Source organism: Filicampus tigris, chromosome 1 (genome assembly GCF_054856515.1).
Source record: "Filicampus tigris isolate MCC_2025a chromosome 1, RoL_Ftig_1.0, whole genome shotgun sequence".
Classification (NCBI taxonomy): domain Eukaryota; kingdom Metazoa; phylum Chordata; class Actinopteri; order Syngnathiformes; family Syngnathidae; genus Filicampus; species Filicampus tigris.
Genome location: NC_141217.1, coordinates 15018676 through 15039281, shown reverse-complemented (window position 1 = coordinate 15039281; position 20606 = coordinate 15018676). Strand labels below are relative to the sequence as shown.

The 20606-nt window shown below is 42.9% G+C and overlaps 1 protein-coding gene across 3 annotated transcripts in view; it reads right to left on the bottom strand.

Annotated features, from left to right (window-relative positions):
• The window catches only part of LOC147152963 (voltage-dependent calcium channel subunit alpha-2/delta-3-like), a 117034-nt gene that overhangs the window by 54256 nt on the left and 42172 nt on the right, over positions 1-20606 (bottom strand). For all 3 annotated transcript variants that reach the window (XM_086052215.1, XM_086052289.1, XM_086052373.1), the window contains exons 10-11: positions 20124-20237; positions 16276-16354 (exon numbers count right to left, since the gene is read on the bottom strand). In XM_086052215.1, coding sequence (XP_085908341.1) covers positions 16276-16354; positions 20124-20237 — 193 coding nt within the window. The remainder of the gene's footprint in view (positions 1-16275; positions 16355-20123; positions 20238-20606) is intronic.

The window sequence follows — 20606 nt, the reverse complement described above, 5'->3', positions numbered from 1 at the left end:
ACCCTAACCCTAGTTTGAAACCCTAACCCTAATTTTAAACCCTAGCTGGAAACCCTAACCCTAGTTTGAAACCCTAACTGAAAACCCTAGCTGGAAACCCTAACCCTAGTTTGAAACCCTAACTGAAAACCCTAGCTGGAAACCCTAACCCTAGTTTGAAACCCTAACTGAAAACCCTAGCTGGATACCCTAACCCTAGTTTGAAACCCTATATGGAAACCCTAACCCTAGTTTGAAACCCTAACTGAAAACCCTAGCTGGAAACCCTAACCCTAGTTTGAAACCCTAACTGAAAACCCTAGCTGGAAACCCTAACCCTAGTTTGAAACCCTAACTGAAAACCCTAGCTGGAAACCCTAACCCTAGTTTGAAACCCTAACCCTAATTTTAAACCCTAGCTGGAAACCCTAACCCTAGTTTGAAACCCTAACTGAAAACCCTAGCTGGAAACCCTAACCCTAGTTTGAAACCCTAACTGAAAACCCTAGCTGGAAACCCTAACCCTAGTTTGAAACCCTAGCTGGAAACCCTAGCTGGAAACCCTAACCCTAGTTTGAAACCCTAGCTGGAAACCCTAACCCTAGTTTGAAACCCTATATGGAAACCCTAACCCTAGTTTGAAACCCTAACTGAAAACCCTAGCTGGAAACCCTAACCCTAGTTTGAAACCCTAACTGAAAACCCTATATGGAAACCCTAACCCTAGTTTGAAACCCTAACTGAAAACCCTAGCTGGAAACCCTAACCCTAGTTTGAAACCCTAACTGAAAACCCTAGCTGGAAACCCTAACCCTAGTTTGAAACCCTAACTGAAAACCCTAGCTGGAAACCCTAACCCTAGTTTGAAACCCTATATGGAAACCCTAACCCTAGTTTGAAACCCTAACTGAAAACCCTAGCTGGAAACCCTAACCCTAGTTTGAAACCCTAACTGAAAACCCTAGCTGGAAACCCTAACCCTAGTTTGAAACCCTAACTGAAAACCCTAGCTGGAAACCCTAACCCTAGTTTGAAACCCTAACTGAAAACCCTAGCTGGAAACCCTAACCCTAGTTTGAAACCCTAACTGAAAACCCTAGCTGGAAACCCTAACCCTAGTTTGAAACCCTATATGGAAACCCTAACCCTAGTTTGGAACCCTAACTGAAAACCCTAGCTGGAAACCCTAACCCTAGTTTGAAACCCTAACTGAAAACCCTAGCTGGAAACCCTAACCCTAGTTTGAAACCCTAACTGAAAACCCTAGCTGGAAACCCTAACCCTAGTTTGAAACCCTAACTGAAAACCCTAGCTGGAAACCCTAACCCTAGTTTGAAACCCTAACTGAAAACCCTAGCTGGAAACCCTAACCCTAGTTTGAAACCCTATATGGAAACCCTAACCCTAGTTTGGAACCCTAACTGAAAACCCTAGCTGGAAACCCTAACCCTAGTTTGAAACCCTAACTGAAAACCCTAGCTGGAAACCCTAACCCTAGTTTGAAACCCTATATGGAAACCCTAACCCTAGTTTGAAACCCTAGCTGGAAACCCTAACCCTAGTTTGAAACCCTAACCCTAATTTAAAACCCTAGCTGGAAACCCTAACCCTAGTTTGAAACCCTAGCTGGAAACCCTAACCCTAGTTTGAAACCCTAGCTGGAAACCCTAACCCTAGTTTGAAATCCTAACCCTAGTTTGAAACCCTAGCTGGAAACCCTAACCCTAGTTTGAAACCCTAGCTGGAAACCCTAACCCTAGTTTGAAACCCTAACTGAATACCCTAGCTGGAAACCCTAACCCTAGTTTAAACCCTAGCTGGAAACCCTAACCCTAGTTTGAAACCCTAGCTGGAAACCCTAACCCTAGTTTGAAACCCTAGCTGGAAACCCTAACCCTAGTTTGAAACCCTAGCTGGAAACCCTAACCCTAGCTGGAAACCCTAACCCTAGTTTGAAACCCTAGCTGGAAACCCTAACCCTAGTTTGAAACCCTAGCTGGAAACCCTAACCCTAGTTTGAAACCCTAACCCTAGTTTGAAACCCTAGCTGGAAACCCTAACCCTAGTTTGAAACGCTAGATGGAAACCCTAACCCTAGTTTGAAACCCTAGCTGGAAACCCTAACCCTAGTTTGAACCCTAGCTGGAAACCCTAACCCTAGTTTGAAACCCTAGCTGGAAACCCTAACCCTAGTTTGAAACCCTAACTGAAAACCCTAGCTGGAAACCCTAACCCTAGTTTGAAACCCTAACTGAAAACCCTAGCTGGAAACCCTAACCCTAGTTTGAAACCCTAACTGGAAACCCTAACCCTAGTTTGAAACCCTAGCTGGAAACCCTAACCCTAGTTTGAAACCCTAGCTGGAAACCCTAACCCTAGTTTGAAACCCTAACTGAAAACCCTAGCTGGAAACCCTAACCCTAGTTTGAAACCCTAGCTGGAAACCCTAACCCTAGTTTGAAACCCTAGCTGGAAACCCTAACCTTAGTTTGAAACCCTAACTGAAAACCCTAGCTGGAAACCCTAACCCTAGTTTGAAACCCTATATGGAAACCCTAACCCTAGTTTGAAACCCTAGCTGAAAACCCTAGCTGGAAACCCTAACCCTAGTTTGAAACCCTAACTGAAAACCCTAGCTGGAAACCCTAACCCTAGTTTGAAACCCTAACTGAAAACCCTAGCTGGAAACCCTAACCCTAGTTTGAAACCCTAACTGAAAACCCTAGCTGGAAACCCTAACCCTAGTTTGAAACCCTAACTGAAAACCCTAGCTGGAAACCCTAACCCTAGTTTGAAACCCTAACTGAAAACCCTTGCTGGAAACCCTAACCCTAGTTTGAAACCCTAACTGAAAACCCTAGCTGGAAACCCTAACCCTAGTTTGAAACCCTAACTGAAAACCCTAGCTGGAAACCCTAACCCTAGTTTGAAACCCTAACTGAAAACCCTAGCTGGAAACCCTAACCCTAGTTTGAAACCCTATATGGAAACCCTAACCCTAGTTTGAAACCCTAACTGAAAACCCTAGCTGGAAACCCTAACCCTAGTTTGAAACCCTAACTGAAAACCCTAGCTGGAAACCCTAACCCTAGTTTGAAACCCTAACTGAAAACCCTAGCTGGATACCCTAACCCTAGTTTGAAACCCTATATGGAAACCCTAACCCTAGTTTGAAACCCTAACTGAAAACCCTAGCTGGAAACCCTAACCCTAGTTTGAAACCCTAACTGAAAACCCTAGCTGGAAACCCTAACCCTAGTTTGAAACCCTAACTGAAAACCCTAGCTGGAAACCCTAACCCTAGTTTGAAACCCTAACCCTAATTTTAAACCCTAGCTGGAAACCCTAACCCTAGTTTGAAACCCTAACTGAAAACCCTAGCTGGAAACCCTAACCCTAGTTTGAAACCCTAACTGAAAACCCTAGCTGGAAACCCTAACCCTAGTTTGAAACCCTAACTGAAAACCCTAGCTGGAAACCCTAACCCTAGTTTGAAACCCTATATGGAAACCCTAACCCTAGTTTGAAACCCTAACTGAAAACCCTAACCCTAGTTTGAAACCCTAACCCTAATTTTAAACCCTAGCTGGAAACCCTAACCCTAGTTTGAAACCCTAACTGAAAACCCTAGCTGGAAACCCTAACCCTAGTTTGAAACCCTAGCTGGAAACCCTAACCCTAGTTTGAAACCCTAACTGAAAACCCTAGCTGGAAACCCTAACCCTAGTTTGAAACCCTAACTGAAAACCCTAGCTGGAAACCCTAACCCTAGTTTGAAACCCTAACCCTAATTTTAAACCCTAGCTGGAAACCCTAACCCTAGTTTGAAACCCTAACTGAAAACCCTAGCTGGAAACCCTAACCCTAGTTTGAAACCCTAACTGAAAACCCTAGCTGGAAACCCTAACCCTAGTTTGAAACCCTAACTGAAAACCCTAGCTGGAAACCCTAACCCTAGTTTGAAACCCTAACTGAAAACCCTAGCTGGAAACCCTAACCCTAGTTTGAAACCCTAACCCTAATTTTAAACCCTAGCTGGAAACCCTAACCCTAGTTTGAAACCCTAACTGAAAACCCTAGCTGGAAACCCTAACCCTAGTTTGAAACCCTAACTGAAAACCCTAGCTGGAAACCCTTACCCTAGTTTGAAACCCTAACTGAAAACCCTAGCTGGAAACCCTAACCCTAGTTTGAAACCCTAACCTTAATTTTAAACCCTAGCTGGAAACCCTAACCCTAGTTTGAAACCCTAACTGAAAACCCTAGCTGGAAACCCTAACCCTAGTTTGAAACCCTAACTGAAAACCCTAGCTGGAAACCCTAACCCTAGTTTGAAACCCTAACTGAAAACCCTAGCTGGAAACCCTAACCCTAGTTTGAAACCCTAACTGAAAACCCTAGCTGGAAACCCTAACCCTAGTTTGAAACCCTAACTGAAAACCCTAGCTGGATACCCTAACCCTAGTTTGAAACCCTATATGGAAACCCTAACCCTAGTTTGAAACCCTAACTGAAAACCCTAGCTGGAAACCCTAACCCTAGTTTGAAACCCTAACTGAAAACCCTAGCTGGAAACCCTAACCCTAGTTTGAAACCCTAACTGAAAACCCTAGCTGGAAACCCTAACCCTAGTTTGAAACCCTTACCCTAATTTTAAACCCTAGCTGGAAACCCTAACCCTAGTTTGAAACCCTAACTGAAAACCCTAGCTGGAAACCCTAACCCTAGTTTGAAACCCTAACTGAAAACCCTAGCTGGAAACCCTAACCATAGTTTGAAACCCTAGCTGGAAACCCTAGCTGGAAACCCTAACCCTAGTTTGAAACCCTAGCTGGAAACCCTAACCCTAGTTTGAAACCCTATATGGAAACCCTAACCCTAGTTTGAAACCCTAACTGAAAACCCTAGCTGGAAACCCTAACCCTAGTTTGAAACCCTATATGGAAACCCTAACCCTAGTTTGAAACCCTAACTGAAAACCCTAGCTGGAAACCCTAACCCTAGTTTGAAACCCTATATGGAAACCCTAACCCTAACTGAAAACCGTAGCTGGAGACCCTAACCCTAGTTTGAAACCCTATATGGAAACCCTAACCCTAGTTTGAAACCCTAACTGAAAACCCTAGCTGGAAAACCTAACCCTAGTTTGAAACCCTAACTGAAAACCCTAGCTGGAAACCCTAACCCTAGTTTGAAACCCTATATGGAAACCCTAACCCTAGTTTGAAACCCTAACTGAAAACCCTAGCTGGAAACCCTAACCCTAGTTTGAAACCCTAACTGAAAACCCTAGCTGGAAACCCTAACCCTAGTTTGAAACCCTAACTGAAAACCCTAGCTGGAAACCCTAACCCTAGCTGGAAACCCTAACCCTAGTTTGAAACCCTAGCTGGAAACCCTAACCCTAGTTTGAAACCCTAGCTGGAAACCCTAACCCTAGCTGGAAACCCTAACCCTAGTTTGAAACCCTAGCTGGAAACCCTAACCCTAGTTTGAAACCCTAACTGAAAACCCTAGCTGGAAACCCTAACCCTAGTTTGAAACCCTAGCTGGAAACCCTAACCCTAGCTGGAAACCCTAACCCTAGTTTGAAACCCTAGCTGGAAACCCTAACCCTAGTTTGAAACCCTAACTGAAAACCCTAGCTGGAAACCCTAACCCTAGTTTGAAACCCTATATGGAAACCCTAACCCTAGTTTGAAACCCTAACTGAAAACCCTAGCTGGAAACCCTAACCCTAGTTTGAAACCCTAACTGAAAACCCTAGCTGGAAACCCTAACCCTAGTTTGAAACCCTAACTGAAAACCCTAGCTGGAAACCCTAACCCTAGCTGGAAACCCTAACCCTAGTTTGAAACCCTAGCTGGAAACCCTAACCCTAGTTTGAAACCCTAGCTGGAAACCCTAACCCTAGCTGGAAACCCTAACCCTAGTTTGAAACCCTAGCTGGAAACCCTAACCCTAGTTTGAAACCCTAACTGAAAACCCTAGCTGGAAACCCTAACCCTAGTTTGAAACCCTAGCTGGAAACCCTAACCCTAGCTGGAAACCCTAACCCTAGTTTGAAACCCTAGCTGGAAACCCTAACCCTAGTTTGAAACCCTAACTGAAAACCCTAGCTGGAAACCCTAACCCTAGTTTGAAACCCTAACTGAAAACCCTAGCTGGAAACCCTAACCCTAGTTTGAAACCCTATATGGAAACCCTAGCTGGAAACCCTAACCCTAGTTTGAAACCCTATATGGAAACCCTAAACCTAGTTTGAAACCCTAACTGAAAACCCTAGCTGGAAACCCTAACCCTAGTTTGAAACCCTAACTGAAAACCCTAGCTGGAAACCCTAACCCTAGTTTAAAACCCTAACTGAAAACCCTAGCTGGAAACCCTAACCCTAGTTTGAAACCCTATATGGAAACCCTAACCCTAGTTTGAAACCCTAACTGAAAACCCTAGCTGGAAACCCTAACCCTAGTTTGAAACCCTAACTGAAAACCCTAGCTGGAAACCCTAACCCTAGTTTGAAACCCTAACTGAAAACCCTAGCTGGAAACCCTAACCCTAGTTTGAAACCCTAACTGAAAACCCTAGCTGGAGACCCTAACCCTAGTTTGAAACCCTATATGGAAACCCTAACCCTAGTTTGAAACCCTAACTGAAAACCCTAGCTGGAAACCCTAACCCTAGTTTGAAACCCTAACTGAAAACCCTAGCTGGAAACCCTAACCCTAGTTTGAAACCCTAACTGAAAACCCTAGCTGGAAACCCTAACCCTAGTTTGAAACCCTAACTGAAAACCCTAGCTGGAGACCCTAACCCTAGTTTGAAACCCTATATGGAAACCCTAACCCTAGTTTGAAACCCTAACTGAAAACCCTAGCTGGAAACCCTAACCCTAGTTTGAAACCCTAACTGAAAACCCTAGCTGGAAACCCTAACCCTAGTTTGAAACCCTAACTGAAAACCCTAGCTGGAAACCCTAACCCTAGTTTGAAACCCTATATGGAAACCCTAACCCTAGTTTGAAACCCTAACTGAAAACCCTAGCTGGAAACCCTAACCCTAGTTTGAAACCCTAACTGAAAACCCTAGCTGGAAACCCTAACCCTAGTTTGAAACCCTATATGGAAACCCTAAACCTAGTTTGAAACCCTAACTGAAAACCCTAGCTGGAAACCCTAACCCTAGTTTGAAACCCTTACTGAAAACCCTAGCTGGAAACCCTAACCCTAGTTTAAAACCCTAACTGAAAACCCTAGCTGGAAACCCTAACCCTAGTTTGAAACCCTAACTGAAAACCCTAGCTGGAAACCCTAACCCTAGTTTGAAACCCTATATGGAAACCCTAACCCTAGTTTGAAACCCTAACTGAAAACCCTAGCTGGAAACCCTAACCCTAGTTTGAAACCCTAACTGAAAACCCTAGCTGGAAACCCTAACCCTAGTTTGAAACCCTAACTGAAAACCCTAGCTGGAAACCCTAACCCTAGTTTGAAACCCTAACTGAAAACCCTAGCTGGAAACCCTAACCCTAGTTTGAAACCCTAACTGAAAACCCTAGCTGGAAACCCTAACCCTAGTTTGAAACCCTAACTGAAAACCCTAGCTGGAGACCCTAACCCTAGTTTGAAACCCTATATGGAAACCCTAACCCTAGTTTGAAACCCTAACTGAAAACCCTAGCTGGAAACCCTAACCCTAGTTTGAAACCCTAACTGAAAACCCTAGCTGGAAACCCTAACCCTAGTTTGAAACCCTAACTGAAAACCCTAGCTGGAAACCCTAACCCTAGTTTGAAACCCTATATGGAAACCCTAACCCTAGTTTGAAACCCTAACTGAAAACCCTAGCTGGAAACCCTAACCCTAGTTTGAAACCCTAACTGAAAACCCTAGCTGGAAACCCTAACCCTAGTTTGAAACCCTATATGGAAACCCTAAACCTAGTTTGAAACCCTAACTGAAAACCCTAGCTGGAAACCCTAACCCTAGTTTGAAACCCTTACTGAAAACCCTAGCTGGAAACCCTAACCCTAGTTTAAAACCCTAACTGAAAACCCTAGCTGGAAACCCTAACCCTAGTTTGAAACCCTAACTGAAAACCCTAGCTGGAAACCCTAACCCTAGTTTGAAACCCTAACTGAAAACCCTAGCTGGAAACCCTAACCCTAGTTTGAAACCCTATATGGATACCCTAAACCTAGTTTGAAACCCTAACTGAAAACCCTAGCTGGAAACCCTAACCCTAGTTTGAAACCCTAACTGAAAACCCTAGCTGGAAACCCTAACCCTAGTTTAAAACCCTAACTGAAAACCCTAGCTGGAAACCCTAACCCTAGTTTGAAACCCTAACTGAAAACCCTAGCTGGAAACCCTAACCCTAGTTTGAAACCCTAACTGAAAACCCTAGCTGGAAACCCTAACCCTAGTTTGAAACCCTAACTGAAAACCCTAGCTGGAGACCCTAACCCTAGTTTGAAACCCTAACTGAAAACCCTAGCTGGAAACCCTAACCCTAGTTTGAAACCCTAACTGAAAACCCTAGCTGGAGACCCTAACCCTAGTTTGAAACCCTATATGGAAACCCTAACCCTAGTTTGAAACCCTAACTGAAAACCCTAGCTGGAAACTCTAACCCTAGTTTGAAACCCTAACTGAAAACCCTAGCTGGAAACCCTAACCCTAGTTTGAAACCCTAACTGAAAACCCTAGCTGGAAACCCTAACCCTAGTTTGAAACCCTAACTGAAAACCCTAGCTGGAGACCCTAACCCTAGTTTGAAACCCTATATGGAAACCCTAACCCTAGTTTGAAACCCTAACTGAAAACCCTAGCTGGAAACCCTAACCCTAGTTTGAAACCCTAACTGAAAACCCTAGCTGGAAACCCTAACCCTAGTTTGAAACCCTAACTGAAAACCCTAGCTGGAAACCCTAACCCTAGTTTGAAACCCTAACTGAAAACCCTAGCTGGAGACCCTAACCCTAGTTTGAAACCCTATATGGAAACCCTAACCCTAGTTTGAAACCCTAACTGAAAACCCTAGCTGGAAACTCTAACCCTAGTTTGAAACCCTAACTGAAAACCCTAGCTGGAAACCCTAACCCTAGTTTGAAACCATAACTGAAAACCCTAGCTGGAAACCCTAACCCTAGTTTGAAACCCTAACTGAAAACCCTAGCTGGAAACCCTAACCCTAGTTTGAAACCCTAACTGAAAACCCTAGCTGGAAACCCTAACCCTAGTTTGAAACCCTAACTGAAAACCCTAGCTGGAGACCCTAACCCTAGTTTGAAACCCTATATGGAAACCCTAACCCTAGTTTGAAACCCTAACTGAAAACCCTAGCTGGAAACCCTAACCCTAGTTTGAAACCCTAACTGAAAACCCTAGCTGGAAACCCTAACCCTAGTTTGAAACCCTAACTGAAAACCCTAGCTGGAAACCCTAACCCTAGTTTGAAACCCTATATGGAAACCCTAACCCTAGTTTGAAACCCTAACTGAAAACCCTAGCTGGAAACCCTAACCCTAGTTTGAAACCCTAACTGAAAACCCTAGCTGGAAACCCTAACCCTAGTTTGAAACCCTATATGGAAACCCTAAACCTAGTTTGAAACCCTAACTGAAAACCCTAGCTGGAAACCCTAACCCTAGTTTGAAACCCTTACTGAAAACCCTAGCTGGAAACCCTAACCCTAGTTTAAAACCCTAACTGAAAACCCTAGCTGGAAACCCTAACCCTAGTTTGAAACCCTAACTGAAAACCCTAGCTGGAAACCCTAACCCTAGTTTGAAACCCTAACTGAAAACCCTAGCTGGAAACCCTAACCCTAGTTTGAAACCCTAGCTGGAAACCCTAACCCTAGTTTGAAACCCTAACTGAAAACCCTAGCTGGAAACCCTAACCCTAGTTTGAAACCCTAACTGAAAACCCTAGCTGGAGACCCTAACCCTAGTTTGAAACCCTATATGGAAACCCTAACCCTAGTTTGAAACCCTAACTGAAAACCCTAGCTGGAAACCCTAACCCTAGTTTGAAACCCTAACTGAAAACCCTAGCTGGAAACCCTAACCCTAGTTTGAAACCCTAACTGAAAACGCTAGCTGGAAACCCTAACCCTAGTTTGAAACCCTAACTGAAAACCCTAGCTGGAGACCCTAACCCTAGTTTGAAACCCTATATGGAAACCCTAACCCTAGTTTGAAACCCTAACTGAAAACCCTAGCTGGAAACCCTAACCCTAGTTTGAAACCCTAACTGAAAACCCTAGCTGGAAACCCTAACCCTAGTTTGAAACCCTAACTGAAAACCCTAGCTGGAAACCCTAACCCTAGTTTGAAACCCTAGCTGGAAACCCTAACCCTAGTTTGAAACCCTAACTGAAAACCCTAGCTGGAAACCCTAACCCTAGTTTGAAACCCTAACTGAAAACCCTAGCTGGAAACCCTAACCCTAGTTTGAAACCCTAACTGAAAACCCTAGCTGGAGACCCTAACCCTAGTTTGAAACCCTATATGGAAACCCTAACCCTAGTTTGAAACCCTAACTGAAAACCCTAGCTGGAAACCCTAACCCTAGTTTGAAACCCTAACTGAAAACCCTAGCTGGAAACCCTAACCCTAGTTTGAAACCCTAACTGAAAACCCTAGCTGGAAACCCTAACCCTAGTTTGAAACCCTAACTGAAAACCCTAGCTGGAAACCCTAACCCTAGTTTGAAACCCTAACTGAAAACCCTAGCTGGAAACCCTAACCCTAGTTTGAAACCCTATATGGAAACCCTAACCCTAGTTTGAAACCCTAACTGAAAACCCTAGCTGGAAACCCTAACCCTAGTTTGAAACCCTAACTGAAAACCCTAGCTGGAAACCCTAACCCTAGTTTGAAACCCTAACTGAAAACCCTAGCTGGAAACCCTAACCCTAGTTTGAAACCCTATATGGAAACCCTAACCCTAGTTTGAAACCCTAACTGAAAACCCTAGCTGGAAACCCTAACCCTAGTTTGAAACCCTAACTGAATACCCTAGCTGGAAACCCTAACCCTAGTTTGAAACCCTAACTGAAAACCCTAGCTGGAAACCCTAACCCTAGTTTGAAACCCTAACTGAAAACCCTAGCTGGAAACCCTAACCCTAGTTTGAAACCCTAACTGAAAACCCTAGCTGGAAACCCTAACCCTAGTTTGAAACCCTAACTGAAAACCCTAGCTGGAAACCCTAACCCTAGTTTGAAACCCTAACTGAAAACCCTAGCTGGAAACCCTAACCCTAGTTTGAAACCCTATATGGAAACCCTAACCCTAGTTTGAAACCCTAACTGAAAACCCTAGCTGGAAACCCTAACCCTAGTTTGAAACCCTAACTGAAAACCCTAGCTGGAAACCCTAACCCTAGTTTGAAACCCTATATGGAAACCCTAACCCTAGTTTGAAACCCTAACTGAAAACCCTAGCTGGAAACCCTAACCCTAGTTTGAAACCCTAACTGAATACCCTAGCTGGAAACCCTAACCCTAGTTTGAAACCCTAACTGAAAACCCTAGCTGGAAACCCTAACCCTAGTTTGAAACCCTAACTGAAAACCCTAGCTGGAAACCCTAACCCTAGTTTGAAACCCTAACTGAAAACCCTAGCTGGAAACCCTAACCCTAGTTTGAAACCCTATATGGAAACCCTAGCAGGAAACCCTAACCCTAGTTTGAAACCCTAACTGAAAACCCTAGCTGGAAACCCTAACCCTAGTTTGAAACCCTAACTGAAAACCCTAGCTGGAAACCCTAACCCTAGTTTGAAACCCTAACTGAAAACCCTAGCTGGAAACCCTAACCCTAGTTTGAAACCCTATATGGAAACCCTAACCCTAGTTTGAAACCCTAACTGAAAACCCTAGCTGGAAACCCTAACCCTAGTTTGAAACCCTAGCTGGAAACCCTAACCCTAGTTTGAAACCCTAGCTGGAAACCCTAACCCTAGTTTGAAACCCTAACTGAAAACCCTAGCTGGAAACCCTAACCCTAGTTTGAAACCCTATATGGAAACCCTAACCCTAATTTTAAACCCTAGCTGGAAACCCTAACCCTAGTTTGAAACCCTAACTGAAAACCCTAGCTGGAAACCCTAACCCTAGTTTGAAACCCTTACTGAAAACCCTAGCTGGAAACCCTAACCCTAGTTTGAAACCCTAGCTGAAAACCCTAGCTGGAAACCCTAACCCTAACTGAAAACCCTAGCTGGAAACCCTAACCCTAGTTTGAAACCCTAACTGAAAACCCTAGCTGGAATTCCTAACCCTAGTTTGAAACCCTAACTGAAAACCCTAGCTGGAAACCCTAACCCTAGTTTGAAACCCTAACTGAATACCCTAGCTGGAAACCCTAACCCTAGTTTGAAACCCTAACTGAAAACCCTAGCTGGAAACCCTAACCCTAGTTTGAAACCCTAACTGAAAACCCTAGCTGGAAACCCTAACCCTAGTTTGAAACCCTAACTGAAAACCCTAGCTGGAAACCCTAACCCTAGTTTGAAACCCTAACTGAAAACCCTAGCTGGAAACCCTAACCCTAGTTTGAAACCCTAACTGAAAACCCTAGCTGGAAACCCTAACCCTAGTTTGAAACCCTATATGGAAACCCTAACCCTAGTTTGAAACCCTAACTGAAAACCCTAGCTGGAAACCCTAACCCTAGTTTGAAACCCTAACTGAAAACCCTAGCTGGAAACCCTAACCCTAGTTTGAAACCCTATATGGAAACCCTAACCCTAGTTTGAAACCCTAACTGAAAACCCTAGCTGGAAACCCTAACCCTAGTTTGAAACCCTAACTGAATACCCTAGCTGGAAACCCTAACCCTAGTTTGAAACCCTAACTGAAAACCCTAGCTGGAAACCCTAACCCTAGTTTGAAACCCTAACTGAAAACCCTAGCTGGAAACCCTAACCCTAGTTTGAAACCCTAACTGAAAACCCTAGCTGGAAACCCTAACCCTAGTTTGAAACCCTATATGGAAACCCTAGCAGGAAACCCTAACCCTAGTTTGAAACCCTAACTGAAAACCCTAGCTGGAAACCCTAACCCTAGTTTGAAACCCTAACTGAAAACCCTAGCTGGAAACCCTAACCCTAGTTTGAAACCCTAACTGAAAACCCTAGCTGGAAACCCTAACCCTAGTTTGAAACCCTATATGGAAACCCTAACCCTAGTTTGAAACCCTAACTGAAAACCCTAGCTGGAAACCCTAACCCTAGTTTGAAACCCTAGCTGGAAACCCTAACCCTAGTTTGAAACCCTAGCTGGAAACCCTAACCCTAGTTTGAAACCCTAACTGAAAACCCTAGCTGGAAACCCTAACCCTAGTTTGAAACCCTATATGGAAACCCTAACCCTAATTTTAAACCCTAGCTGGAAACCCTAACCCTAGTTTGAAACCCTAACTGAAAACCCTAGCTGGAAACCCTAACCCTAGTTTGAAACCCTTACTGAAAACCCTAGCTGGAAACCCTAACCCTAGTTTGAAACCCTAGCTGAAAACCCTAGCTGGAAACCCTAACCCTAACTGAAAACCCTAGCTGGAAACCCTAACCCTAGTTTGAAACCCTAACTGAAAACCCTAGCTGGAATTCCTAACCCTAGTTTGAAACCCTAACTGAAAACCCTAGCTGGAAACCCTAACCCTAGTTTGAAACCCTATATGGAAACGCTAACCCTAGTTTGAAACCCTAACTGAAAACCCTAGCTGGAAACCCTAACCCTAGTTTGAAACCCTATATGGAAACCCTAACCCTAGTTTGAAACCCTAACTGAAAACCCTAGCTGGAAACCCTAACCCTAGTTTGAAACCCTAACTGAAAACCCTAGCTGGAAACCCTAACCCTAGTTTGAAACCCTAACTGAAAACCCTAGCTGGAAACCCTAACCCTAATTTGAAACCCTAACTGAAAACCCTAGCTGGAAACCCTAACCCTAGTTTGAAACCCTAGCTGGAAACCCTAACCCTAGTTTGAAACCCTAACTGAAAACCCTAGCTGGAAACCCTAACCCTAGTTTGAAACCCTAGCTGGAAACCCTAACCCTAGTTTGAAACCCTAGCTGGAAACCCTAACCCTAGTTTGAAACCCTAACTGAAAACCCTAGCTGGAAAACCTAACCCTAGTTTGAAACCCTAGCTGGAAACCCTAACCCTAGTTTGAAACCCTAACTGAAAACCCTAGCTGGAAACCCTAACCCTAGTTTGAAACCCTAGCTGGAAACCCTAACCCTAGTTTGAAACCCTAGCTGGAAACCCTAACCCTAGTTTGAAACCCTAGCTGGAAACCCTAACCCTAGTTTGAAACCCTAGCTGGAAACCCTAACCCTAGCTGGAAACCCTAACCCTAGTTTGAAACCCTAGCTGGAAACCCTAACCCTAGTTTGAAACCCTAGCTGGAAACCCTAACCCTAGTTTGAAACCCTAGCTGGAAACCCTAACACACACACACTGAAGAGGCTCACATCAGGCACAAAACAAGCTGCCTCAGTGTAGCAGCATCGTTTATCATGGCGCTGAGTGAAGAATGACTGGTCCCTCAGGAGGCCTAAGGGCGTCCTTCGGGCTGAGCCACGAGGGAGATCGAGATGAGCTGGGGAGCAAAAAAAAAAAAGAATCCTCCCTGCTTTCAGTGACATGGACCACCTGTCATTGATACAGGCCAGGAGAGCAGCGATGAGCTGTTCATGATGAGAGTATTAATATATACTAATGGGAAGCTTTTGGCAAGACATTGACGAGAATACACACGACGTATGTACGAAAATTATAAATAACCTACTTTCTGTTAGAGTCCAACAGAAAGTTGGCTATAATGAAACAATAGAATAACTGTAATAAAAGCTCCATAGAGGGAAAGCTTAGTCTTCTTTCAACCACCAAATTGTCAGGTGTGCTGGGTGCATGTCATTTCCCATGACATGCGCCTGGCCCAGCATGGCGCAGAGAGTTGCATTGACAGTGTTGAATATAGCGCCTTTAAATGGGAAGTCAACCCAAACATATTTTTTTCAAGAATATGTTCCCAGCAGGCCTACTAGTTGAAACACGGCATTCTGATTAAAGGGACGGTGGGGCCAGGATGGCCATGTTTTCACTAACAAGTTCATTTGATATATTTTTTGATCAGGAAAAGGAAAAGAGTTGTCATTTTCTATTTTATCGATACATTTGGGAGAAATTAGGAAATAAGTGACTCCATGAATAACGCCTCTTGTTAATGAGGAGAATGCCCACGCCCCCTACCGTTCTTCCGTCCTTGTTCGGTCGGAGTCACTGGAGGAACCGATTACAAACCCTCCATTGGAAATCATTGTACTTTCATTGCTTATAACGTCCAAGAACGGTGACCAATTGGCACCAAAATCTATGTGGACATCCTTACTAATGACCACGTCAACATATCAAAAGGATTAACCTCTCCATGGCTTTATGTGAGAATGAGGAAATATGGAAGTGAGCAGAGCTACATAGATTTATACTGGGACGAGCGCACACTGCTTCTTTGCTGATCACAGTTAGGACAGGCGAGGCATTTAACACCAGTCAAGATATTTACAGAGACTGAAGTGGGAATGAGTTGACATGCACATTTATTTTGGATGAGGAATGGCCACAGGTTTCCGACCGACAACACGCCGTAACGTAACAGCCGAAATGGTACGTTCCAACGCGCCACACTCGGCTGTGCAGTCAGCCCTCCTCACTCTCACGCCGATTCACTCACGCCGAAGCTGGCGGCTGCAAGCGGTGTCGGACAACGCACGCGACTGCTTGGGATCACCTCCACACGCTGCGAGGACAGAAAAGAGCTAATGTTGTTGTGCTAACGCCTTTTGTTTTAACGGCTTGAAGCTAGTTGTTGCTATTAGCTGTACTGTTGTCCTACTGTTAGCTGGGGAGAATGCCTTGTTTCAACTAGTGGCCCCTGCATAGAACATATTCTTGAAAAAAATATGTTTGGGTTGACTTCCCTAATGCTGTGGCTAGTCAGTGTGTATAATATTAGCCTGATTGAGTTTAGCAGTTCTGATGGATGTGCAGTTATGTAAAACATACACACAACTGCATAATATTAGAATGTTTGGCAAAAAGCACACACTCCAACGTACAAACACACAGGCTCATCATCATCTTGAAGACCTTCAGGGTATGCATGTATTCCAACGCCCAAACAATCATTGCAATGATTGTGTATCTCATAGTAACATGCTGCAAGTCCTAGGAGAAAAAAAAAAAACATTTAAATGGGTGAGCAAAGTATGTTGATCCCACCTTTGTTAGCACATGCCATCCATTTGAGATTATCTGCAAAGGCTGACTCTCGGCCAATCAGGTAAGGGAATATGCGGACCTGTGGATAAAGAGCAGATAGCAGCCGTCACTCATCTTAATCATAGATCCACAGGGCCCACTCCACCAGCAAGGAGAAGACAATGCAGTCAAAACAAGGCAGTCATGAGTTCACTTCTGCATTTGCCATCAATTAGCAGGCCTGTTCTATTGATGGTATAACACATGTTATTTTGGTGGAATTGATATGTTTATAAACCCAAATAAGGCACAATTGAAATAATAACACAAAATGATTGGAAGAAAAATTTAAGAAATATTAAGAATGTCACCATGTCAAGTTTTTGTGTAACGAGAAAACCATCAATTCAAAATCAGTCACAGCAGGTACGTGCGTACGTGCATGTATGTGTGTGTGTGTGAGTGTGTGTGTGTGTGTGTGTGTATACAGTACGTACATTGCCAAATTGGACCAAATGCAAGCCTTCAGGGACACAGCTGTCATAGCACCCAAGCCTGTATTTTTCACTGCCTTTCTTTACTCTGACAGCATGTGTCTGCTAATGTGTGTGCATGTGTATGTGCTGGTGTGTCTACTGAATGGGGGGCACTACACGTTTGAATGAGCGTGTGTTGACCCTATTTTGAAAGGCTGCACTTGAAATAAGTGTATCAGATATTTATTAGACTCCTCTTCCTCTTTTCTTACGGTTTGCCTCCAAATAAGTTCACATCATTTTTTTTCTCTGATGTATTATATACTGTAGACTCGTAGATATTACTTTACAGCATTAGGAAAGATATGATTAGTTATAGGTAGCCACCTGTTACAGAGTCCATCATTTCTTTCTTTGTAAGGATATTGATGCTTCATTGATATGAATTTTGGACCATCTGGACAATACACATTTATGCATACAGTATACAAACTTGGAGCATTTCAATGACATTGTCAATGTGACACATGTCAGTAGGTTTGTCAGAGAACTGTCAGAAGTGCACTTCACTGGTCATTGAGAGGTCAAACTACAGGAGACTGCTTATTAAATATGAAAGTAATTGACTGCAGTGCAAAATGCTGCCGAAGTACAAACAAGCAGTCGCTGCATGCAATCTCCAACTTACCTGAATGCACATATGAATATTAAGTATACAGTTTGAAATATTTACAACATAAATAAATCAATGTTTACTTGGAGACTATAGGCGTCATTTCCGAAATTACTTCACGTATACAATTTGGATTTACTGGAGTGAATACTATTAAAAACTCATTTCCATTCTGATACAAAGCAACTTGGTGTGATTGTGACACTGCGGTTGAAGAGAAGTGACAGCAGAAGAGGGAGAAAATCTCTGTAGAGCGACGATGACTGAAGACTTTGATTATCGGCATGTCGTTTCATAGAATGAACTATCGAAAACGTTTCCATTTGTCACTGATCTTCAGCCTTGAGGCAGCAATTTAGAAGTTGGTGAGGGGGTTCACAAGGTGGACCACCAAGACCCACGTGGGCATATCTAGATTGCCTTCGTTTTCATCAGCGGTTATCCAGTGCGATAGGGATGTGCAGTTAGCTACTTAGCATGCCTACTGAAAATGCATCTCGCCTTGGATAGTTTGCTCGCCTGGCTGCTTCATCCTTAAATGATTGACAGGGTTGTTAACAACATTCCTATCTGTGGTGTGACAAATTTAAAAGACATATTTATACCTTCACTCTACAGGGACTTTAGTTCACCAAAGTAAACACGGTAGGGATGATTAATATAAATGATTATTTTAACAAGTGATTTATATGTCAATTATTTTGTCGGTTAGTCTATGAATCAGTTTTGTTTCCATCCCTTTATTCAAAATCTGGACATTTCTTCATATTGTCAGGACAGAAAATGCCCTAAGACATTTTTTATCATTGGGTTACTGGTTTGGTCCGTAACATGTCAGAAAATAGGCTAAAATGTTGATTATTATCTTCCAAAGTAAACATAGATGTTTGTAAATGTCTTACTCTGACTCGAGACGATGATAATCACTTTTATAGAGCACTAAAGAAATCGGAGTATATTTACTGTCCAGAAGATGAAATTCTGCGGATTTGGAGAGTTGGACAACAACAACAACAACAAAACAAAGTCTCTGAAAAATTAATTGATTATCAAAAATAATTATTCATCAATTTGATTACCTGGGGAACACAATTGTTGTTGAGTTACGTCCGACAGCTGTTTCAACAATTTTTTGGATGCGGAATTCAAAACTGTTCCCAGTATTTTTCTATTACGTCGAGTTTTTGAGCTATAGGATCCCTGTTATATAAATTAAACACAAAGATAAAAGAGCTTTTAAAACTAAATAAGCAGCATAAAAAAAAATATATATCTTACAACGGTATGTCCATGGTTACAAGGTTAAGAGAAAAGCATTAATCCCCTTAATTCTTACTATGCTAGCTTTCTGTTTGCAGATATTGATAGTACTGACCTATTGGGAGCTGCACACACCTCTCACCGCACTGTCTCAATTGTGTCTGCACAAACAAATTGCCGCGTTGGTGTAAATGGGTCAATCGTAATCATCTCTTCTTACTACAGCCCCATTACAGCTAATCAGTGGAATTTTGCTTATCTGAGGGTAAGATATGGAAAAAAAAACTTGACGTGCTACAAAGAAAGAAAAATTGACTGGAATTTTGGAATCAGCATGCAATTTTAGTTTAAATCAGCAAGCAAATCTAACTCAAAATATATTATTTTAAATTCTTCCCCAGTGTTATTGATTAATCAATTAATCGTTGCACCTCCAGAATATGTGCAAAGAAAATTGCTTCCATCTCCTTATTTTTATTGTAAAAGTAAGAGCAACAAAATTGCCTCTAAGGAAAGCTTCAGGAGTAGCCTTTTATTTATTTTTTTAAAAGATATAACAGAAGGGACTAACTCAATAGTTCACATTTGCTTCACAACCCAGCGATTTTCATGACACTGTGTTGACAACAAAACAATCATACATTGGCAGGTTGAGGGAGGGACTTGTTGCTTTTGGTCAATATCTTGGCCACTGGCTCCAAATTCTTCAACGCATCCAATTAAAAAATACTTACGGTACCAGTTACAGAACCAAATGCAAACGTGACTTTAAAGAGAAAGTCAACCCAAACATATGTTTTTCAAGAACACTGTATGTTCTATGCAAGACCACTAGTTGAATCAAGGCATTCTGATAAATATTGCATTTGTGGAATAAGAGTTAATCCACCCGTTTTAGCCACCTCTGGGGGCGGCCATTTTGTCACTTCTGTTGACTTAAAATGACATCGCAACTGCTCAATGCTCAGGTAACGACCAATCATTGCTGACTTGTTTTCTGAAGCTGAGCCGTGATTGGTCATTACCTGAACCCTGAGCAGTTGCGATGGCATTTTCAGTCAACAAAAGTGACAAAATGGCCGCCCCTGAGATGGCAAAGAAAGGGTGGATTTGGCTGCTGAACTATATTCACAAATGCAATATTAATCAGAATACTGCGTTTCAACTAGTGGGCCTGCTGGGAAAATATTCTTGAAAAAAATATGTTTGGGATGATTTCCTCTTTAAATGCCCATAAGAGTTTAACAATCTCTCTTTACTTATTATTTTTATGCTATGTTGAGTGCCAATGAGCAATCTAAAAAAAGCAAAGTATTACATATATCTATGAAAAGAATGTTTCAAAGAACATTTTAAAATGCAAAACCTATTCGTCTGCTGTTGGTGACGTCAGTCTTAAATTGCCCTTCAGCATAATACTGACAATAATAATGTGTTGTGTGCATATTATAATACGCTACCTTCCTGTCCGGCCAGTTGAACTTGGCAAAGATGGCATCGTATGTATCCACCGCTCCATCTGTAACCAACATAATTGCTTGGCTACACTCACTGCCTCTACCGGTCTCGTTGAACTGCAAAGACAAAGCGAGTGAGAAAAGGAGGGCACAGTAACCCGATGATACCAGAAACAGCACACCAGTGCGCCATAACGCAAACTCATTGAAAATCGACAATGCGAAATGCTACACTGAATATGATTCCCTTTGCAGAAGGCAACGCATGTTTAATCAGATTTCATTAACTAATCAAACTCAAACGGATATTATTATTAGCATACCTTTTCCAGTGACTGAGGATCTGTTGTATAACACTGAGATAAGATGATTGCATTCAATGAGTAACTTCGCTTCTGTGTTACTTGTTGAACTGCCTGCTGAAAATTGAGAATTCTATTTCGGTAAGTCTGAGTACTTTCGAATGATGAAACAACTCCGTATAGC